This window comes from Natator depressus, chromosome 5 (genome assembly GCF_965152275.1).
Source record: "Natator depressus isolate rNatDep1 chromosome 5, rNatDep2.hap1, whole genome shotgun sequence".
NCBI classification, from domain to species: Eukaryota; Metazoa; Chordata; order Testudines; family Cheloniidae; genus Natator; species Natator depressus.
This window is the reverse complement of record NC_134238.1, coordinates 16145202-16166650: the sequence shown is the minus strand read 5'-3', so window position 1 is coordinate 16166650 and position 21449 is coordinate 16145202. Positions and strand designations below refer to the sequence as shown.

The window sequence follows — 21449 nt, the reverse complement described above, 5'->3', positions numbered from 1 at the left end:
CAATCAAGTGATCTCTCTCCTGCCATCCATCTCCACCTTCTGACAAACAGAGGCTAGGGACACCATTCCTTACCCATCCTGGCTAATAGCCATTAATGGACTTAACCTCCATAAATTTATCCAGTTCTCTTTTAAACCCTGTTATAGTACTAGCCTTCAAAACCTCCTCAGGCAAGGAGTTCCACAGGTTGACCGTGCGCTGTATGAAGAAGAACTTCCTTTTATTTGTTTTAAACCTGCTGCCCATTAATTTCATTTGGTGGCCCTTAGTTCTTATATTATGGGAACAAGTAAAGAACTCTTCCTTATTCACTTTCTCCACACCACTCATGATTTTATAGACCTCTATCGGCAACGTTTGGCAGGCCGGGCCCGTTTGTTTACCTGCCGTGTCCGCAGCTTTGGCCGATCGCGGCTCCCACTGGCTGCGGTTCACCGCTGCAGGCCAATGGGGGCTGCAGGAAGCAGCCTGGGCCGAGGGATGTAAATGACACTGCAGGACCACAGATATCATGAGCAAAGAAAGGGAAAGTCATCACTGTCACAGCTTCTATCCTGAGAGAGATGGGGGGACGACACTGTTCCCACACCAGTTTTCAGCCCTCACCTGGAAGGAAGGAGGCAGCATGCAGGAGGAGGAAACAGTTTGAGGCTGCTTAGTGCAGCAGGGCTCAGCACTTCCAACTCCTCATCCAGCTGATTGGACTTGGGGTGAGAGGAGCTACAGAGGACCAGAGATTGGGGGCATACACAGGCTTAGCGGTGGAGTCTTGTGGAGGGAATATAAAGGGTGGGGGAGGCGGGAGAGGAAGGATATTTTGGAGCTGGACAAAACTCAGCACCTAGGGGGCCAGTAGGCTAAGGGATTAGTGATACTATAATGTTCAGTGCCCCCCTGCAAACTTTACTAACTAACAGGGGTTCACACTAGCGGTTCATCTCTGATTAACTTACGAATGGCTGAAAGGCTTTTGCTCAAACTTTCACAGCTCCAAATTGGGGAGAAAAAAAAAATCCCTCTGATTGATACCCAGCATGGATAACTTCATCCTCAAAAGAGACCATTTTCCAGAAAGCTATGGACATATGGAAATAGAAGAATATAACAGTAGTCCTGGTGAAGTATTTCTTCACACAACGCACAGTCAACCTGTGGAACTCCTTGCCAGAGGATGTTGTGAAGGCCAAGACACTAACAGCGTTCAAAAAGAACTAGATAAATTCATGGAGGATAGGTCCATCAATGGCTATTCGGCAGGATGGACAGGGATGGTGTCCCAGGCCTGTTTGCCAGAAGCTGGGAATGAGCGACAGGGAAAGGATCACTTGATGATTACCTGTTCTGTTCATTCCCTCTGAAGCATTTGGCACTGGTCACTGTTGGAAGACAGGATACTGGGCCAGATGGACCATTGGTCTGACCCAGTATGGCCATTCTTATGTCTAACTTCAACTACAACACTGCCAAGCTCCTACTATAATATACATCATATCGGTATATGGTATTCCACATACATAAGATGCAGCTCCTGACAAGCATATTACCATCTTATATCTGTCTGATGTGCAAATTACAGCTCAGTGAGTGAGTGGAAGACAGAAGGGATTAAAACAGAGGGGCTAGAAGTGCAGCTTCAATGGCAGGGAAAGCAACAAGGACGATGAGGGGAGGGCAGTGTAAAACTATGAGCACCCCCTTCTCCTTCTTTACATTACACCTTCTCCAACCCCTTGGCACGTGATGTACACCAATGGAAACATCTGTGTGTGACATCAGACTTCTGAATTGGGTCCTGTATCACAGCTGCTGCTAGCCAGGCCCACCCCCTCCTCCTCAACCTGTCCAGAGATGGCTTACAAGACAGGCTGGCACAGAGCCCACGGGAAGGACCCTCCCTGAGTCTGCAGGAATGTGCAACAGGACAAGGAGAAGGGGTGGGATGTACCAAGCTACCACAGTGGGTGCCTAGCAGAGGGGAGGGATCCGTTGTATTGTGCCCCTTGCCTAGGTAGGCAGGGAGTAGAGACAGGCTCCTCCACCCAGAGCCAGGCTCCTGCGGCCCACCCTCTTCCCCAGGCCCCTCTCACCCCTCCCAAGGCACTCCCCATAGCCATGCTGGGGACCACCACCCCACTCCCTGCCTCCTCACCAGGCCCCTTTTACTCCTCCCCCGCAAGGCATTCCCCATAGCCATGCTGGAAACCAGCCACTTCCCCTGCCTCCTCACCAGGCCCCTCACCCCCCTTGCCCTCCCCCATAGCCATACTGGGGACCACCCTCATTCCCCGCCTCCTCACCAGGCCCCTCTCACACCCCCCACAGCCATGCAGGGGACCACCTCCTTCCCCGCCAGCCCCTCTCACCCCTCCCAAGGCACTCCCCATAGCCACGCTGGGGACCAGCCACTTCCCCTGCCTCCTCACCAGGCCCCGCCCCACGCATCTCCAAAGGCCTCTCCCCTCGCAGTGCCCCAAGACCCCGTCCCGTCCCCTCCCCTCAGACTCACCGCGGGAGGCTGGGGCCCGTAGGAACCGGGAGGAGAGAGGGGCGCGCCCGCGCGCTGTAGCCGTTCAAACCGCCCGCGTTCGGCCGTGGCAGGTCGCGCGAGAAGTCCAGAGACCCACTGCGGTCCTTTCAGGAGCGGCTCCAGGGGCATGCGCGGCAACTCTGAGCATGCGCAGCTCTCGCCTGTGCCCGCCCCGACAGCTGCCTCAGACCCGGGCTCCGCGGGGCTGGAGCCGCGGGTCTGGCGACTTCAGTTCGGGGGAAGCGGGTCGGTGCCCAGTGGGGCGTAAGGGCAGGAGGAGCCCGTTAGGGAAGAGGGAGGGTCGCCTAAGCTGGGTATGGGGCGGGGGAAGAAGCGGAAGGCTCCCCGGATCTGGGTTGTGGGGTCGAGGGGTAGGAGCTGGAAGGCTCCCCGGATCTGGGTTTGGTGGGCCAGGGGAGGGCAGAGGAAGGCTCTCCCGAGCGGGGGCAGGAGGGAGGAACAGGAGGGATCCCTGGAGCGGGGTTTGGAGTGGGGGAAGGTGCAGGAGCTGTTAATGGAGCTGGATTTTGAGGGGGGGAGGAAGAGGAAGGGTCCCGAGAGCTGGATTGGTTGAGGAGGAGGAGAAGGACCCTGGGGCAAGAGCAAAAGCCCTGAGGCTGGGCTTAGGGGAGGAGGGGCCTGTGGAGAGAGCAGAGGGGCTCCAGGACCTGGATCCATATGCAGAGGAGTGGTTTCTCTCAGACTTCCTCATCAGCCTCCACCCAAAGTCCTGGCACTGGCCCAGTTGGCCATACATCAGTTCAGGAGGCGGAAGCCGGACGGAATGGTTCTTTGCGAAGGTGGGGCCTTTTTCCAGTCCCTTGTCTGAGCACACATCTAGGCAAAGTACCTCTGGGTGGTGTCTGGCATCCGCCGAATTCTTAGACACCTCAGAGCAGTAGGCATCATGCACAGCTCTCTGTTTGCTCTGACCTGCAGTGTTCCTGTGTGATGCCAGTCAATTAGCTTAAACCAGACTTTTCAGAAATAGTTACTAATTGTGTCCTTCGTTTTCTGGGCACCCAACTTGAGACAGAAGCCTGATTTGCAGGAGTGCTGAGCATTCACAGTAGCAACTGGAATCACTGAAAGATATTCTTTGAGCACATAAAGTGCTACAGAATGCTCAATATTCTGAGAAAATCAGGTTCTGCACATTTCAAAGAAGGTACCCAAAATAAGGGGATACTTTAAAAACTTAATTCCACTGTGCCTGAGCTCCCCATTTGTAAAAAGTGGATAATAGCACTCCCTCACTTTAATAAATTTATTTTCTGATGTTTGTGAAGCACTCAGGACCAGATCCTCAAAAATGTATAGGCACCTAACTCCCACTGATCTCATGGCCTTAGATACTACAGCCATGAGCACCATAAATCAGCCCATGAAGAAATGAATTATTCTGTCTTCAAAGCAGGGTTTGAACAGTGTGCAGTATAAATAAGGCCCGGGGGGACACATTGCATGATAATAAAATAGTGACTAACAGTTCATTCGGGAAGCACGAGCTATCCTATGCTTGGAATGAGGTGGGTGATGTGTGTGTGGGGGTGGGGGGGTGGAATATCACAGGGTCATGCAATTAAAGATGGCATCATACTGCTGGTGCCCAAAAAGGGTGAATTAAGCACCCAATTTTTATTTATTTTAAACAATTTTGTTTTTAAAGCCAGTCCCTGATTCTGGAGGCAGCCTGATCCATGATTTTCAAATGCCTCATCTTAGCAATGCTGCTGGGTGCCACCTAAAGTTCCCCTTATGCTGGGGGACACATGCCAAGAAACACTCTGTGTATGTACCCTCTTTTGACCTGGCAGATGCACAGGCAGTATTGGCTTTATCAGAATGTGCAGTGACGTTAAAAACAATTCATCTCAAAAGGGGTTCTGAATGCATTCACTACCTTCAGCAAGGATAGCTGCCTTCACTGCAGGTAGCTCCTGAAATAATCCAGGAGTTTTGTCAAGCACTTCAGCAGTCTGATGCTAAAGTTCTTAAAAATTCCTTAAAGGTATTCCCTCTCAGACCCTCACTGTTGGTGGGGGGGATTTCTGTGTAGGCAGAATGGGGCTGCCTCCATCACACCTGGGAGAGGAGGGGGGCACTACTTGTGCTCAGGGTCCCTGGCCTGGCAGGGATAAGACCCCTCTTGCTGTCTCTGAGGGTTCCCTGCAAAATTCTTCTGCTGCTAAGGCCCCACCCTCTTATCTATCCCTTGTGCTCCCAAATGGTATCACTTCCCCCTTAAGGTGCCTTTCTGGATTGGCCCATGTCACTCTGACACCACCCCATTCAGCTAGTTTATTTCTCGGATTGGCTCCCGAGGCCTCGCCCTATCCCACCTCCTCAGCTGTAGTCCCTTTACAGCTTGTTCACAGTGCAGCCCGCGGAGCTCCCATTGGCTTCTGGCACCGTCACTCGGGGCTGCACTCACCACCCATCACCCCTCCCCGGAGAGAGCATTGCGGAGCTCCTCCACCCTTTGTCAGTGTGCGCTGGACCAGCCTTGGCTTTCTTCTCAACCCGTCTGGTTGCTCCTGTGTTCTGTCCGCACTCCAGTCCAGGACTGCCCTCTGGGCCTGAGCCCTGGTATCTGAGCCAGCCTAGCATCCCCCCGCCTGCTGCCAGGGACCCAAGTGACCTTCACTCCTGACCGTGTTAGTCATTGGTTGTCCCCCGTTTTCAGTTGATTCCTGGGTCCAGTGGTCCCTCCCGCAAGGCTGGGGGAGGGGCCTTTAGACGTGGCCGGGCTTGCGCCCACACCTCCAGGATTTCCAATAAGGCCAGGGACCTGAGTGCTGAGCCTAGGTGATGCCCCATGGCAGGGCCCCCACCCCTGGGTCAAACCTAGCATTCCCTTCCCACCACTGTCAGGAACCCCAGCCCGCTCTCAGCCAGACACACCAGTGCACACTACTCCCTCCTCCCCCAGCCAGGCACATCTGTACCACCAGCCAGATACACCACCATTCATACCCACACGTTATATCTATCGCAGCCAGACACAGCTGCACCCCACACACACACTCCAGCCAAGCACACTTGCAGCCCCAGCCAGGTGCCCCTGCACACAATACATGTACCCTGCCACTCTTACCCTCAGACTACCCCCCATCACAGCCTGTTATCCTCTCCCCCCCAGCCTGTCTCACACTCACAGTCTCTCACATCCACACGCACACCAGCCAGTCACAAACACTGCTTTGTAAGGCACTAGTAGGCTTCTTTCACTGAGCAGAGCATAAGACAGGACTGCCTCTTTCATTGCCCTAGCCCAGGTACTTCTGGAAAGGAAATGTTTTCTCTCATTGAGAATGGCCAGGCTTACATCGTTCGCCTAAATAATTTTTAAGAAGGAATGAAATGTAGTAATGAGTGGCATTTCTGAATTGGTTAAAATATATTCCAGAAGGGTTTTTTGTTTTGGCATTAACAGAAGACAAAGCCCACAATACCCAAATGTTTAAATAAAAGAAAAAACAAAAAAACCCACCATTCGTAACACACACATCTACACAGGAATATACTTAAGTCAGCAGTTCCTCTTTCCATCTCGTGAGAAAAAGATAACAGACTAAAAGCTCACATTCAGCCCATACTCCTTTTTGACATAGCTTTAGAGAAACACACTCTATTCTATTCCTATAGCAAATGTTTGCCTCTCTCAAGAGGATTTCTGCTGTTTCTTTTCTAACAGTCTGTATCATCCAGACTAATCCCTCACCCTGGTTTAAAAAGAAAAGAAACACAAGGAACAGAATAATTTCAAGGTTGACATTTAAAACTGTTAAGAGGGATTTTTGTTGCTGTATGTGACCCAAAAGGTGATCACATTCCGCAGACCTTCAAAAAAACAAAAACAACAAAAAATCCTAATGACTCAAAAAGAGTACTATACAGAATTGTTTGCCATAATGTAATAGGTTCTTGAAATTGTTTGGTCACCCAGAGAAGCATGAAGAAAACGTGTAATCTAACAGTAAGAAATCTTCTGTGCAGCCACTTCCATTAGGCCACCACTTTAAATGACAACTCTAACATATCCCCAAGACTCATATTTTCAGTGGAACCAATCCTGCAGCAATTCATGTAAATAGTCCCACTGACTTCAAAATTAATTATAGGAGAGACAAATAGAAAAACATGAGTACAGATAATATTTTAGAACTTAGTATCAAAATGGGAAATATTAAGTGCCTTGCCTCAGAAATTCTTGATCTCAAATTAAAAGAACCAGAGTGCTAACTTCTTGGCCTAAGTGATAAACTTCTAATTCAGACTTCCCCAGAGTTTGAAGATACTCAGATCCAAGGGGTTGATTCAGCCCGTTGGTAGACAAAAGAGACAGCTGCAAACCTCAGATCTGGATTTTAAATTTGCCCAAAGTTCAGGGATGTCTTGGTCTGAGGATATGATTAATGCTCGTCTTTAAAACAAACTGAATTACACCAGTTACAAATTGGAGAGAAAAAAACATGCCAGCCACAGTGAAATGTACCCTTGAATAATAATGCTTATAAACAGGAATATTCAAACCTTCTGTTTACAGATTTCTTTTGCTGCTTGAACATTTGTCATGGGAGTGATTTCTTGTTGGAAATATTGAAAAGAGTCTAGAATGCACCATGGCTGCATTATCAGTTTAACGGTTTAAAACAATTTCTTCTATAAGTTTCAGGTTACAAATAGGTCTGACAAATGTAAAACTTGCAAGAAGTAGGGTTTCTTTTTGGAGTCTATCACACCATCTGCTGTCATTTTAGGGAATGTCACACATGCAAGTGTGAAACAGCCCTAAAGAAAGTCGAGGTACATGGAATCAGGTTGTTACCAAGGGACACTGCACACTGAAGCTGTCATTTCACATGGTACACTTAAAACCTTTCCAAATCTTAACAGTGTACTTTCTGCTCACGTAAATAAAATACAGTATTTAACAAAAGGGTAATACATTGTCCATTTGGGGCATCTATACCAATCCATTTGATCATCAAGAAGCGATGAAAAATGACCTTTCCATCTTCTTATCAAGCAAATACCCCTGAGTACAGGGGTTGGTAGCCATTGTCTTCCCTCTTGCATGTGAGCACACAGACACTCAGCATTCCAAAGAACTGAAAAGGAAAAAAGGGATCTTTAGCTTTACTGTTTCTTTTGGAGGTTGAATTTATTGTATGTTTTATCTATGCTCGAATTAAATTTAACCTCTCTGTGGCGGGGATGTTGCCTTCTACATATTTGTCAAGTGCATTGTATATTATAGAATCATTGAATATCAGGGTTGGAAGGGACCTCTGGAGGTCATCTAGTCCAACCCCCTGCTCAAAGCAGGACCAATCCCCAATTTTTGCCCCAGATCCCTAAATGGCCCCCTCAAGGATTGAACTCACAACCCTAGGTTTAGCAGGCCAAAGCTCAAACCACTGAGCTATCCTTCCCCCCTATTAACAACATAGTACTGAGAAAATAAATGTATTGATGTTTAAAGGTGTCTTTAAAGGTCACTTTTAAATAGTGATATGGACTCTGGATTTTCTCCCACTGTTTTCCCCATAAATTTACTCCAGAAACATTAATTCCTAGGCAGCATCTACTGTGACTATGGCTGTGCTGGGTTTGGAATGTAGATTTGCAATACGTTTAAGCATGTACAGGTATCCAATAAAAGACAAAACATATTATGCTACGACAATTAGAAGAGAGCAGAAGTGGTGATTGATGGAAGACCTGACCACAGTTAATTACAAATAAATAATAGTGATGAGAAGATAAATTTTATCAGACTGTGGAGTAATCAGAAGGAAGTGGTGGAAGCCCCTTCACTGAAGTAATTTAAAACTAGACTAGAAAAAAATGCTAGAAAGTATACTCCAGATGCCAATCATGCCCTGACAGTGGACTAGGAAAAGGAAACTTTTGACTTTATCACCAAATCAGGCCCTCCTCCTACATTCAGATCTGCATTGATGGATCCTTGCTCCAACATTAATCCAAGTGTAGGACTCAGGCATTAAATAGTAACAACTGTTACAACTCTTTTATAGCATGTATATACTTTAAGAGAACATTTTGCTGCCATTGATTTTGACATGTCCTCCCTAGTCAATGGGGAAGAGGATAGGAATCTCAGAGAAAAATGATAAAAGGGACAATGATAAAGGAGAAATTATCAGATTAAAACTCAGAGACCAAATCTTCAAAAGTATGGAAAGTTTAATGCCAGGGTTTAAAAAAATCTAATTTTTACTCTATGCAATTTGATTCTTTTTTCCCATTTCTTTCAGTTTGAATAATAAAAACAAGCTAGTCAGTTTTGTGCTTGCTTGTATTTAATTTAAAGTCAATTTCATTCTCAGATTCCCACACAAAGGACTATTTATGTGTTTTTTAAAACAAAACCTTAGCTTTAAAAAAAAATTCCATGGAGACATTTGTTCTTAAGTTATGGAAAATCTTGTATTTAAAAAAGCTACATCGGGGCCATAGCATCCATTTAAAAAAAAAAAATTGTAAAAATAAATAAATAAATAATGCATCTCTTAGCAAATGACCAATATGGTTCAGCCTTCCACTTAGTCCCATCAAGTCTTTTTCTAGTTTTGGGCAGGATCCTCCCATCCGCTCATGCAGGCAGAAAAGAGAAAACTGGTGCAAAACCAAGGCACGAAGTTAGAAGTAGGGATACAGCAGCTCCTTGGCATGCTCCCTCTTCGTCTCCCTCAGCCTGTCAAAGCCCCTCCATTCAAAGACCATGCAGCGGGAATGCAGTGGATTTGGTTAGTGTGTTCTTGCAGCCTCCTTTCTGATCCAAACAATTTCCAAGCAGAAATCCCTGGGAAAACTGCTATTAGAAGCAGTATTATCCCTCTCCCCTCCTATCTACCCAGTTTTGCTCCCCTGGAAAGGGATGTCATGCAATGCCATGGAAAGAGCAACCGACTGCAGCAAAGTGACTTAAGGGATTGTGGGAGTGAGAGCCCCAAGGAGAGGAAAATGGCACTATTTTCTGTGGGGGAAGAAATGTATGTCTTTACAATTAAATACCTTTATGATGGCAAATCCTAGGATTACGAGCATAGCATAGCTCAATACAGCCTGTAGCCCATATTCCACTTTCTCTGCACAGCCCTGTGGAGATGTAGAAAAGGAAGATTTAGCTGCCATTTGATTACACTATTAAACTGAGAACAAACCATCAAATCCAATACAATGGGGCAGGTTTTGCACACAATCTCACAGGGGCAAGACCTTGTGTGGCCCTGCTATGACCCATGCGGCCAATGGCAGCAGCCTTGATGGCCTTGAAACAAGCTACTGCTCTTGCACTGCTCGGGAGATGCACTCGACAAGCTAATAACTCTGTCATCTGTAGTTTCTATGAGTCTTATATGGCTCCATTCAGTTACTGTATAAAGGAAGTTGCCACATACAGAGCCATGAGGCCTGTGGTGGTGTCCACAACGTAAAATGACGGTTTGTGGGGTCCCAAAGTGGAGAAGATGGGTGCAATTTTTTTCTGAATTAAACCCTATGAATACTGAATGAATGTCATAATTTATTCCAGAATTTGATGTAAAATCTAGGGTAGGTAGGATAATGCTCCCAAGCTGAAGGATTGATTTACTAGTGAGGTAGCAGGGTCATCTACCAAATCCCCAACACACTTCCCACAGCAGCTGGGTTTTCCTAGGTTGTCTCCTATCCGGTACTGATCAGGCACAGATTATGAAAATATTATTACTCATATCATGATGGTGCCTAAGGGCCAACCGAGAATGAGGCCCCATTGTGCTAGACACAGTAAAAACATAATGAGAGACAGTCCCTGCCCCTAAAAGCTTACAATCTAAACAGTCAAGACAGATAAAGGGTAGGGGAAAGGGATATAACATACAGAGTGAACATAAGGACAGCCATACTGGGTCAGACCAATGGTCCATCTAGCTCAGTATCCTGTCTTCCAATAGTGGCCACTGCCAGAATGCTTCAGAGGGAGTGAACAGAACAGGGCAATTCTGAGTGATCCATCCCCTGTCATCCAGTCCGAGCTTCTGACAAGTTGCCTTGGAGGTGCAAATGTGAGAACAATGTGATGGCTACAAATGTCACCTTGTGTTTTTATTTGTTTTAGTGCTTTTATTATTGAAATCCTTTCAGTGGGGTTATGTAAGGCCAAGTCTACACTACAAGCTTTTGTTGACACAAGTTACGTCAGCATACAGTCGCTGCAGTTAGTAGACTGCTTGCGCGCATGCATACTTGGTTCCTTTTGTTGGCGCTGTGCATACTCACCAGGAGTGCTTATACAGATTCATAGTGCAATGCACCATGGACAGGTATCCCAGTGTGCAACCCACCACTATCCAGTCTTTTAGGAAGTGTTGGCATTGCACAGTGGGGCAGAAATGAGTTGTGCAGGGATGAGTGGGAGCAAGGGGTCAGCTTCCCAGCATCTAACTGTCTCCATCCCATAAAAGTCATCTATATCCCATAATTTTCAGGCCTTTTTAAAAAATCCCATGAACCCTCGTGGCCTTCCTCACTCTCCACACAGCTCTGGACTATTGTCATAAAGTGTTGCAAGCACAGGATGCATGATCCTCCGGTATTTTCAGAGCCACAAGAAGAACTGAATCAGCGGTTTTGTCAAGGTCAGTTTGCTGTGAGACACAGCAAAAACCAATTCAAGGTTGCTGGTGGCGTTCACTGAGCAGCTGCAGACAGTGGAGCGCCGCTGCTGGGCCTGAGACATGAGCACTGACTGGTGGGATCACATCATAATGCAGGCTTGGGGTGATGAACAGTGGCTGCAGAACTTTTGGATGCACAAGGCCACATTCCTGCATCTGTGTGCCAAGCTCACTTCAGCCCTCCAGCACAAAGACACTAGAATAAGAGCTGCACTGACAGTGGAGAAAGCAGAGAAGTGGAGTGGAGATCGCACTGTGGAAACTTTCAACACCGGATTGCTACCAGTCAGTGGGAAATAATTTTGTAGTTGGAAAATCCACTGGGGGGGATGCATTGTAATGCAAATGTGCAGGACCATTCATCATCTGCTACACAGGACTGTGACTCGAGGCAATGTTCAGGACACATTGGATGGATTTGCGGCAGTGGGGTTCCCAAACCTGTGGTGGAGCGATAGACGGCATGTATGTCCCTATTTTGGTGCCAGCCCACCTTGCCATAGAGTACATCAACAGAAAGGGCTACTTTTCTATGGTTATGCAGCGTTGCTGGATCACCAGGGATGTTTCATCAACATCACTGCTGGCTGGTCAGGGAAGGTGTATGACGCTTGCATGTTTAAGAGCCCAGGACTGTTCAGAAACTTTCCTTCCTGACCGGCAGATTACCATTGGTAATGTTGAAATGCCAGTAGTGATCCTAAGGGGCCCAGCCTACCCCATGCTTCCCTGGCTCAAGAAGATGTACACCAGCCTTCTTGACAGCACCAAGGAAAGATTCAAATACTGGCTCAGCAGGTGCAGAATGACTGCTGAATGTGCTTTTGGTAGATTGAAGGGATGCTGGATGCTGGTTTGTTTGCAAGATTGGATCTCAGTGAAAAAACATCCCAATGGTTACAGCTGCCTGCTGTGTCCTGCATAATATCTGTGAAACAAAGTGGGGAATGTTGCTGCCGGGATGGAGGTGGAGCAGCTGTCTGCTGGGTTTGAACAGCCAGACACAAGGGCTATTAGAAGAGCTTAACATGGAGCTATACGGTTCAGGGAGGTTTTGAAAGAGCACTTTAAAAGCAAGCCACAGTAGGTCGTTGTGATGTACTGTGCTCTATCTGGCCCTGCTGTTTTGGGGCCAGTCAGGAATTGTGTGATGCTTGGCGTATGTCTATGAATAGAACACTGTCAGTGCAGCTATTAATTTTGCGGTGCTTGCTGTCCATTTATGATTATTACACTGTGTTTGTCACTGGTTCTATAAGTTGTGTCAACGTGTACAATAACACATAAGTGGGCGGTTTCAGTACCATTAGATACTCTGCAGCATTTAAAAACAAGTTGCACAAGCACCTGTGAGAGACAGTCTAGTAGTGATACTTGGTCCTGCCACAGAGCAATATGCTGGACTTGACTTCTCGAGGTCCCTTCCAGCCCTACATTTCTATGATTTTGTGACATGCTGTGAATTAATAAAGATTAATTACTTTCCAAAGAATAGAATTTTTTGAGAAACAAAACCAGGGCAAAGAAAAATCTGTGTGATTTAAACACAAACACATTAAAAACTTAATAAATTAATGGAACAGAATTTTAACAAGGGGAAAGAACATTCAGGTCCATTTTAGCTGCACATACAGGAACCGTGGCTTTCACAGGTCAGCGTCTGTGAAGCTGTGGTTGTCCTTACTGTCCCCTGGGGCAGAGTGGTAGGGGAGGGAGGCCCTGATGCAACATGGAATGCTGAGGTGCCGAGGAGGTGTATCGAGGTGTTTAATGGAATTTTCCACAGACTGCAAAGGGAGGCGAGCCCATGACTGTAGATTCACAAGAGTCTGAAGTATCTGTATTTGCTGATGGAGAAGCCCCGTTATGTCCTCATGCATTTCCCACTCCTTTTCCTGATGGTGCTCCTGGGCCTTTCTACTGTCAGCTCTTTCCTTCTCCACACTGTCTGCAACATTCATCCTCTAGGCCCCCTGCTCTCAGTCCGATGCAGCACTGGCTTGCAGGATCTCATTGAATATGTCATCCTGAGTCCTCTTCTTTATCCTCCTTATCTTGCTCAGGTGTTGCACAGGTGTGGAAGGGGAACTCTTCAAGGCTGCAACGGCAGCAGCTACAGACAAAATACACAGAGGAACCATTGTCAGTATAGTCACAATGGAAAGCAAAAGTAAAGATTCAAAACTCCCTTCCCTTGCTTCCTTCAAGTTTTAAACAATACAGGCTTATTGACACTTCTGCTTTGGCGTGCTTGTTCATGGCACAACTCACAGCTCCAGCCATGGTGAGAACGGCCCAGAGGGTGAAGGAAATGAGGAAGGAATTGCTTGGTTGCATGAAAATGAATATATGACACTGAATACTGGCACCATTTTCCACAGGAAGTAGAGATTTTAACTGACATCTCACTCCTGAGGGTGACAAGAGCACAGTTTCTGCTGTTGTCCCAAAGCCACCCGGGCCCATATGCTGCTAGCCTGTGTACTGCTGACAGACATGGGGAAGTGTCCTACCACAGAGGAAGAAATAAGGCTGTCATCCCTTGAATCCTTCCGGAGAAGATTGCAGAGTATCTCCATGTAAGTTCCATTGAGATCTCTGGAAGATTCAAGGGACATCCTTGTGTACATAAACAAACTGCACCCCAAGCCTGCCTTCCTAACTCTAGAGGGGAATGAAAAGCAGATAACAATGCTACCTCTGTGTTGTGACAGTGTGTATCCCCAACACACCCCTTGCACACTACTGTAATAATCTTTGTATAAAGGTATGCCTTGCGAGGTATTGTTTGAAAACTCAATTTGTTGGTCAGTATATTCAGATAAAGAACGTGTGGCGACAGGGTATGCAAAGTTATAAGATTCCACTGTATGGTGTTGTTAGCACACGTTCCAAACCACAGTGCTGCCCAGACAGAAGCTGACAAACAAGACTGTCTCAAACGAAAGAATGTGTGCTGTGCTTAATTTTCATTTAAGCAGCAAAGAGAGTCATCAAGCACAAGGTGGGAAAACCAGCAGAGGATATCCTCCATTGTAGACTTTTTGTCTCCTGAAACTCAGCTGGAAGAGAAAACTGACACTGTGAAAATGAGGGACTAACCCCCCCCAAGACACCTCTCCTCCTTTTCCTCTCACTCTCTGTCCATTGATTCACTGCACCAGAAGGAACAAAGGACACAACCATTACACAGAAAAAGGGGTCCTGGCCTAGAAGTTTGGACAGTAAAACTGTTGAGACCATGTGATGAGAGAAACTTTGCTTTGAATTTAACATAGTTTGTTATGTTAGGCATGAGTTGCATTTTATCTTTATTTCTCTTGTAACCATTTCTAGCTTTTTTGCCTCCTTACTTGTATTCACTTAAACTCTCTCTCTCTGTGGTTAATAAACTTGATTTATTGTTTTATGTAAGGCAGTGTGTCTGAACTTAAGTGTTTGGGAAACTCCATTTGGGATAGCAGGATTTGTGCATATAAAATGCATGGACTTTATATAAGCTTGTATTGTCCAGAGAGGACTGGGCAGTACAAGACGTACATTTCTGGGGAAAAGTCTGCACTGGGAGTGTGCTGGCGTCACCCTGCAGTATAACTCAAGCAGATAAAAGCCCGAGTGTGGCCAGCAGGTTGCAAGTCGCACACAGACATAGCTGGGAGTAATTTACAAGAGGCTGTTTGTGAGCAGTCCAGGAGTGGAGGCAATAACAGCAAAGGCATGCCACATTAGAGGGCTGGGGCGACACAGCTGTTCATTAGTCTAGATTGTACCCTGGGTATGTCTCGTTGTACTGCTACCTCTTCTAGGATGAGTAAATTAATTAAAGTCAATAGCTGTGTCCTGTTAAGTTGGGGGTGCCATCAGCACATCATTGTAATGGAAAATGCAATTACACACTTACCCGAGGTTCCATTCCCCGCACTGGGCTCGCCCATGCTCGACTGCTGGGACTGAGTAGACTGCAGTGAGGCTTCAAAGAGGTCCTGGCTCGCGGCGTAGCTGTACACCCTCACTCACATGTCCCCCATCCTCCTCATCCTCGCTGTTCATGGCAGGGGTCTGTGGTTAGGCTCCTCGGAGGTATCCACAGTGGTCTTCAGGGGTGGGGGGGGGGGTGTCTCCACCAAGTATGGCATGTAGCTCTTTGTAAAAGCAGCAGGTCCGGGTTCAGTCCCAAATCGACTGTATGCCTCCTTGGCCTTCTGATATGCCTGATGCAGTTCCTTCACTTTCACACAGCACGGCTGCTGGTCCCTGTCGTACCCCTTCTCCTGCATCCCTCATGGATGTCCACGTTTCTATGTCTGGGCCGTAGCTATGCTTGCACAGCCTCTTCTCCCCACAGGCCCAGCAGATCCAATACATCCTGTCTACTCCAAGTCAGAGCATGTAGCTACCATGGTCAGCAGCACAGTTACACACAACAATGGAGAGCTGCTAGGTGTGCTTATCAAGCTGGACAATCAGAAAAAGATATTTCAAAATTTGCAGGGCTTTAAAGGAGGACGGGCCTTCCAGTCTCTGTGACCCCTGGCAGTGGAGTTCACAACTTTGCCCAGAGTGGTCAGTGCTAGACATTGTGGGACAGCCATTAGAGACTGTTAGGGTCAACATAGGTGCTGCTTCGACCGCAATACATCGAGGTGGTGTTAGTGAGTTGCTGTTACAAGGCGCTTACATCAGTGGGAGACAAATTTAAGTGTAGACACATGCCCAGCTAGGTCAATGCAAGGCAATGCAACCTAACTTTGCAGTGCAGACCAGGCCTAAGGAGGGGATTAGCTAAATGGAAAGACAAAGGAAAGGAGGGGGCAGAACAGGTTGGGGCAAAGAGCCAATCAGCTCAGGAAAAAGAATGTTTAGACTAAAAACCATAGAAAATAGTCTCATGAGATCCTCAATGTCTGTGAGTCCCTGCTTGGACTGCTTTTTGCAGCTGCTCTGCTAGCTTCAGCCTCTGGCTGGCTCAGAGGAATCTAATGAGATCACAGCCCATGGTGGCAGTTTCCAGTTTCAGGGTAATTTATCCTCACCTGTGTATTGAGATCCTGTGGCTCATTCAGTTGTCCTGTGCAGTTCTTAATATCTTGTTTGCAGCAGCTCAGAGGAACACTGTTATTGCCAGTGGTATTAAACCACTGGGTGGTTGTCCAGTCGGTGTAGTTAGTTACTCCACAACATCGAAGCTGTGAAACAACAAGTAACTAAATGAATGCAAACCGAGCTAAGTTCTACCATTCTTAGGAATGTCATGCAGGTAAGTCTCTGCAAGATGCTGACTAATAAAAAAATTACAGTACTCTAAAGTAATCCATCAAAACAGCACAGTCACACTGTTGTAAGGTGTAGTGAATTAGACCACTACAGTAGTGGGGTTTGTTTGTTTGTTTTTTAAAGGCAAGTGCCCTCCAGTCCCATTGAAATCAGAGTTCAGAGCTCTCAGCCCTGCACAGGTTTTGGCCCCTACAGCACTTTTCTTCTGCTGCTACTGTACATAGTCTGAAAATAATGGAAGGAGGAAAAGGGAAGTTGCTTCATCAGCATATGAACTACAGACAGAACACAAACAACATCAGAGGTACATCCTTTTCTTTTGTTAGTAATATTATTTGTGTGGCTACAATCACAAGGGAGTGGATTTATACAAAAATCTCAGTACATCAAGAAGCTACCAGTAGATAAAACAGACCAAATTTCCACAGTACAATAAAAATTCCTAATATTTATTCATTAGGGAAAGTTCAGATACTATGGTGACACGTAGCAGCATAGGACCTAAGGCAGAAGAAATTCCTGTGGACGACCATTTAAGCACACTCATTTAGGGCCTGATCTATAGCCCATTTAAATCAACAGTAGTCTTTCTTAAGTCCGTTCACTTAAATGGACTTTGGATCAGGGCCCTATGGTTCAAACCTGCAATGAGCTGAGTACTCTCAATTGCCACTGACGTGAATAAGGACCGACAGTGCTGAGCATTTTGCAGAACGGGTTTTAGAAAGTAGCAGGCTGATTTCCCCCCTAAAGGCTGCATGCATAGTTTAATGTCTACTGGATATTTTTAAATCATTCTCAGCAGCAGATCAGAAGTTTTCCTACCTGTTCTTGCAAGTAATCCACAACACCAGACTCTGGATTTGTCCCGTCATATTTCTGGAAGACTGTGTGCATTGTGCCTTGCACATCTGTTTTTACCTGAAATGAGAAAACACAGTGCATATTCTGTATCAGGACAGCAGCTCAGAAACTTCTAAAATGGAAACTTTAGAAGATTCCTAGACCCAGCAAAATTGAGTGCAGTGAAAAGTGAAGTAGTGCTTTTGGTAAAATACTGGTGCCACTTAACCCTGCTGGCATTCTTGGACATAAATAATTCTCTTATTGACTTTCAGAACCCTCTTCTGTGAACATTCATGACAGCAAGCTGATTAGAAGGTTGCTCTGATACCTAAGCTAAGTACTACCCGTCTCCATCTTCTTTCAGAAAAATCCACACATTATTTAAGGTTTCGTTCTACACAGCATGTGTCTGGGTACAACCCTATTCTGTACTCACTCTCCACCCTTCTATCCTGAAGAATTGAGAATAAAGGATCAGAGGTGAGAAGATGGGTGGGAGAAAACGAATTCATGAAGAAAACGAAGAAGGAGATTGTGACGTTCTGCTCAGGACACTTAGAGCTGTAAGCCACTGTGTTACCTCTCTGCCTCAGCAAGAGTGAGGCTTTACTGGAATTTAAACTGTCTCAGCTCCCTGCTACACCAGTCTATTTACCTCAGCAGCAAATTCCTCAAGACTCTTCCAATCTAAACCTTGCTTTGCAGGTAACAATGAGTGAACCCCAGTTCCTGAGTTCTCCCAGAGACATCTCTCTGCAGTGTCTAGTCCCTGTCACTGTGACACTCATAGAAATTAAGTTTGCTGCCTCCAAAGAGACAGGGTACACACCAGCCTGTCAGTTTAGTTGAGAACTCACACTTGCTTCACTACAACAGCACTGAGATGGTCTACAGTAAAACTAAGAATAAGTTTATCAGCAAGAGAAAAAGAGACAGGTTACAAACAAAACAAAACGCAACACACTTTCTAGTGTCTAAAACTTAATTTTAGCAAGTTACAGTCTTTGCCTAGCAGTTTTCTTACTTACATCAGGCTAGCAGCATCTCTAGCCCTCCAGGCTAGGGGATCCAACTTCCACAGGACCAGAGGGTACTGTATCCCATGTCCCGTAAGTGATGGATAAACAAAATCTCTTTTTGCTCCCATTATATTACCCAAAGTCCATTGTCTCTGCCTCAAGAGCCGGGAGGGCTTCTGGAGATGCAGACTCTGACAACCGGTGAGTTCACTAAGCTCCTTCCGCCATTGCTTGTTAGTTTGTTTGCTTTGTTTACCTCATATGTAAATGTACTTTCATTGTCCTCTGCCTGTAACCATGTTAGTCAGGCAGGGGAATCCACATTCCTTTGTCTAGGACAGGCTCAATGTATGACTCCCAAACACATTTTAAGAACATATTTCCAGCACACATACATAACTCTTTACACGTCATCCATACATATATCACACAATGATATTCATGACCAGTGTGTCCCCAGCTTTTATATGATACCTTACTCAATACACTTTTATAGAACAATAAAGTTATATACAATCAGTTGATTCAACTGCTTTTTCTTTGGGGTCCAGAACCTCATTTCTCACCCTGAAGTGTCTGGACCCTGATTGTCCCAGAGAGCCCTTCTTTTTCTTCGGTATTAGAATAGACGTACTAATTTTTAGCTTACCTTTTCTCTGTAAATGAATCCCATAACAAAAGCTGTCACTTCTGCAATAAAGATAATCAGGATAATGACCAGGAACTGAAATCAGAAGAGAGGTACGGTAAGGAGGATGGCCAGAGTGTTTGAATCAAAATGAAAATTTAGTGCTAAACAAGCCAGGCAAAGCATGTTGTTATTATCCAGTGTTGTCTCTCCAAACAGAAAGAGCTCCAGAAATTTCTGTGAAACAGCATCAGAATATAACACCTGAATGGGTTAATAATCAGGGCTTCATGGGATTTCAAAGACTTATTTCAAAGAATAACTACACCACAAAAAGTATATTTACACTAGGAACATTTATCAACCATGGGTTACTGTGAAAGGATGCATCAATTTCACAGTGGCCAGTAAGGAGTTAACTAGTGTCTCACATCTCTATTAGCCCCATCCTGTTGGAGGATGTGTTAAGCTCGGGGAGGAATAAAAGGAAGGAGCCCAGTGCAGCTGGGAGAGGGAGATCTAGGAGAGAGGTGGTCTGGAGCCCCCCTCTGTGGAAAGTGCCTGATAAGAACCATGCAGAGGGAGAACTGTGAGAAAAGCTACAAGAGCCGAGAGAGGCAGAGTTGTGAAATGTTGTGTCATGCACGGCACAAAGGGGTCCTCGGGGATGGTGACAGTGCCCTTGGCTCTTCCTGGAGTTGAAAACAGTTTGGCCAACAGGGTAGACAGAACTAAACTGTCTTCAGCACTCATTCAAAAAAGCATGCTCCACCCCTAGTGGGAAGATTCTGGTCTCTGACCACCCAAGACTTTGGAAAGAGGAGTCTGGCATACTTTCTGCAAAGGATTCATTCCTGGTTATACTATGCAAGAAACCTTTTCCCCCTTTGAGGGGACCAGGAGGGGCCTGTGGTTAACATCTGTTGACAACACAGGTCACGCTCCTCCTGCAGATGGTGCCAAACTGTTCTTGATTTTCAAAACCAAGGGCTAGATCCTCAGCTGGCAAACACTGGTATTGTTCCATTGAAATCAATAGAGCTGTGATTATTTACACCAGCTGGGGAGCTGGACCTGATTGTGCAAAGTTCCTTTTAGACAGAAGAGCGGTAAAGTTAATTGAAAATGGCTGATCTGCAGCTACCTTTCCAGTTATCAGGTACAAGACGGAGCTGCCTGAGAAAACACAGCAGCTGTGTTGCTGCTGTTTGTTTTGTACCATAGAACAGCAGATCTGACTGATAAAGTGTGGGTCAGGAAACTACCTTTTTGTTATTCACAGGCAGCTGTAGCCTGATGCAAAGAGCCATTTGCAACGGCCTGAGGAGGAGCAAGACTACAGACCAGGTTAGGATGGCTGGTCTACCCGTAGCTACTGACAGGTTCACCTTCCTCTCAATCAACAAGCATTGGTCACTGCCAGAGGTAAGACACAAGATCAGACGAGTGCTTCATTAAATCCAATGTGCCAAATCCTCTGATGCTAGTATAAAAGACTTGTCAGTTTTGCAAGAACACTGTACTTGTTATTGAGGAACTGAAAGCTAAGTAACCATTACTATTTCCTCGTTAAATATACAGACAGTTCTGTGTACCTTTCAAGCTTATCCTACACCATGGCTCATTTTCCCTAATCTCACTGCGAGAACTGCCCATGTGCTTAAATTGAGACAGTTTTCTTTTCCCTAATACAGGAAAAGCTTTTCAATAAAGAAACCATGGCGCAAAAAAGAAACCTGGCACTTCTTGATGATCAGATCCCCTCCCTTGCAACGTGACTCGGGGCACTGAACTGAGGGTTGAGGGGGTCAGAAGACGTACATTTATGCCTGGCTCTGCTAATGATTTGCTGTGTCACTTTGGGAAAGTCACTTCAATGCTTTGGATTTCCAGCTCCCCTTTGCAAAATGGGGACAACAATACATACACACCTTTGCAAAGTGCTTTGGGATCTGGAAAGATTGTGAACTAAAGCAATCCATTTTACCACAACTGTCAGTCATAAGATGAGGCTCAATTTATTCCTACTCCTAAAGAATGAGGCATGGAATGGAAGGTGGAGAGACCACCTTCAAGAAACAGGTTACCCCTGGGCCCTCCCTGCAGCCAAGAACCACGGCCACCAGTTTGTGTGCTGACCCAGTTTTGAAAGCTAATAACAGAGTTGCCTATCATCCCCAAGTTTTCAAGACAGTCCCAAATTCTGTGAGTCTGTCCCATGTCTTCCATACCAAGTTTATCGAGTGCTTAATGAGCCTGAGATTTGTTATATTATACAGAATATCAATCCTTTGTGATCCATTAATATTGCAGGATGACACAGATGTTTCACTGCACTGTGATGTCACAGAGATTGAGCTACCCATCTGGGTTAGTGGCCTATACCTTAGGACTTAAATACTCGAAGCTCATGCAAACCAGAGGTTCAGATCCTAGTAGGGTTCTTTCAACCCTTCATTTTTTC

At 45.9% G+C, this 21449-nt stretch overlaps 2 protein-coding genes across 3 annotated transcripts in view; both read right to left on the bottom strand.

Moving 5' to 3' along the window:
* Positions 1-2674, bottom strand: part of SKA1 (spindle and kinetochore associated complex subunit 1) — a 45974-nt gene extending 43300 nt beyond the window's left edge. For both annotated transcript variants that reach the window (XM_074953891.1, XM_074953892.1), the window contains exon 1: positions 2508-2674. The gene's annotated coding sequence lies outside the window, so the exon portion shown is untranslated. The remainder of the gene's footprint in view (positions 1-2507) is intronic.
* A 4107-nt stretch (positions 2675-6781) lies between these two features.
* The window catches only part of LOC141987215 (tetraspanin-36-like), a 37429-nt gene continuing 22761 nt past the window's right edge, over positions 6782-21449 (bottom strand). Inside the window, exons 3-7 of the mRNA XM_074952360.1 lie at positions 19007-19081; positions 17318-17413; positions 16252-16404; positions 9573-9656; positions 6782-7642 (exon numbers count right to left, since the gene is read on the bottom strand). Of these exons, the coding sequence (XP_074808461.1) occupies positions 7556-7642; positions 9573-9656; positions 16252-16404; positions 17318-17413; positions 19007-19081 (495 nt within the window). The 3' untranslated portion in view covers positions 6782-7555. The remainder of the gene's footprint in view (positions 7643-9572; positions 9657-16251; positions 16405-17317; positions 17414-19006; positions 19082-21449) is intronic.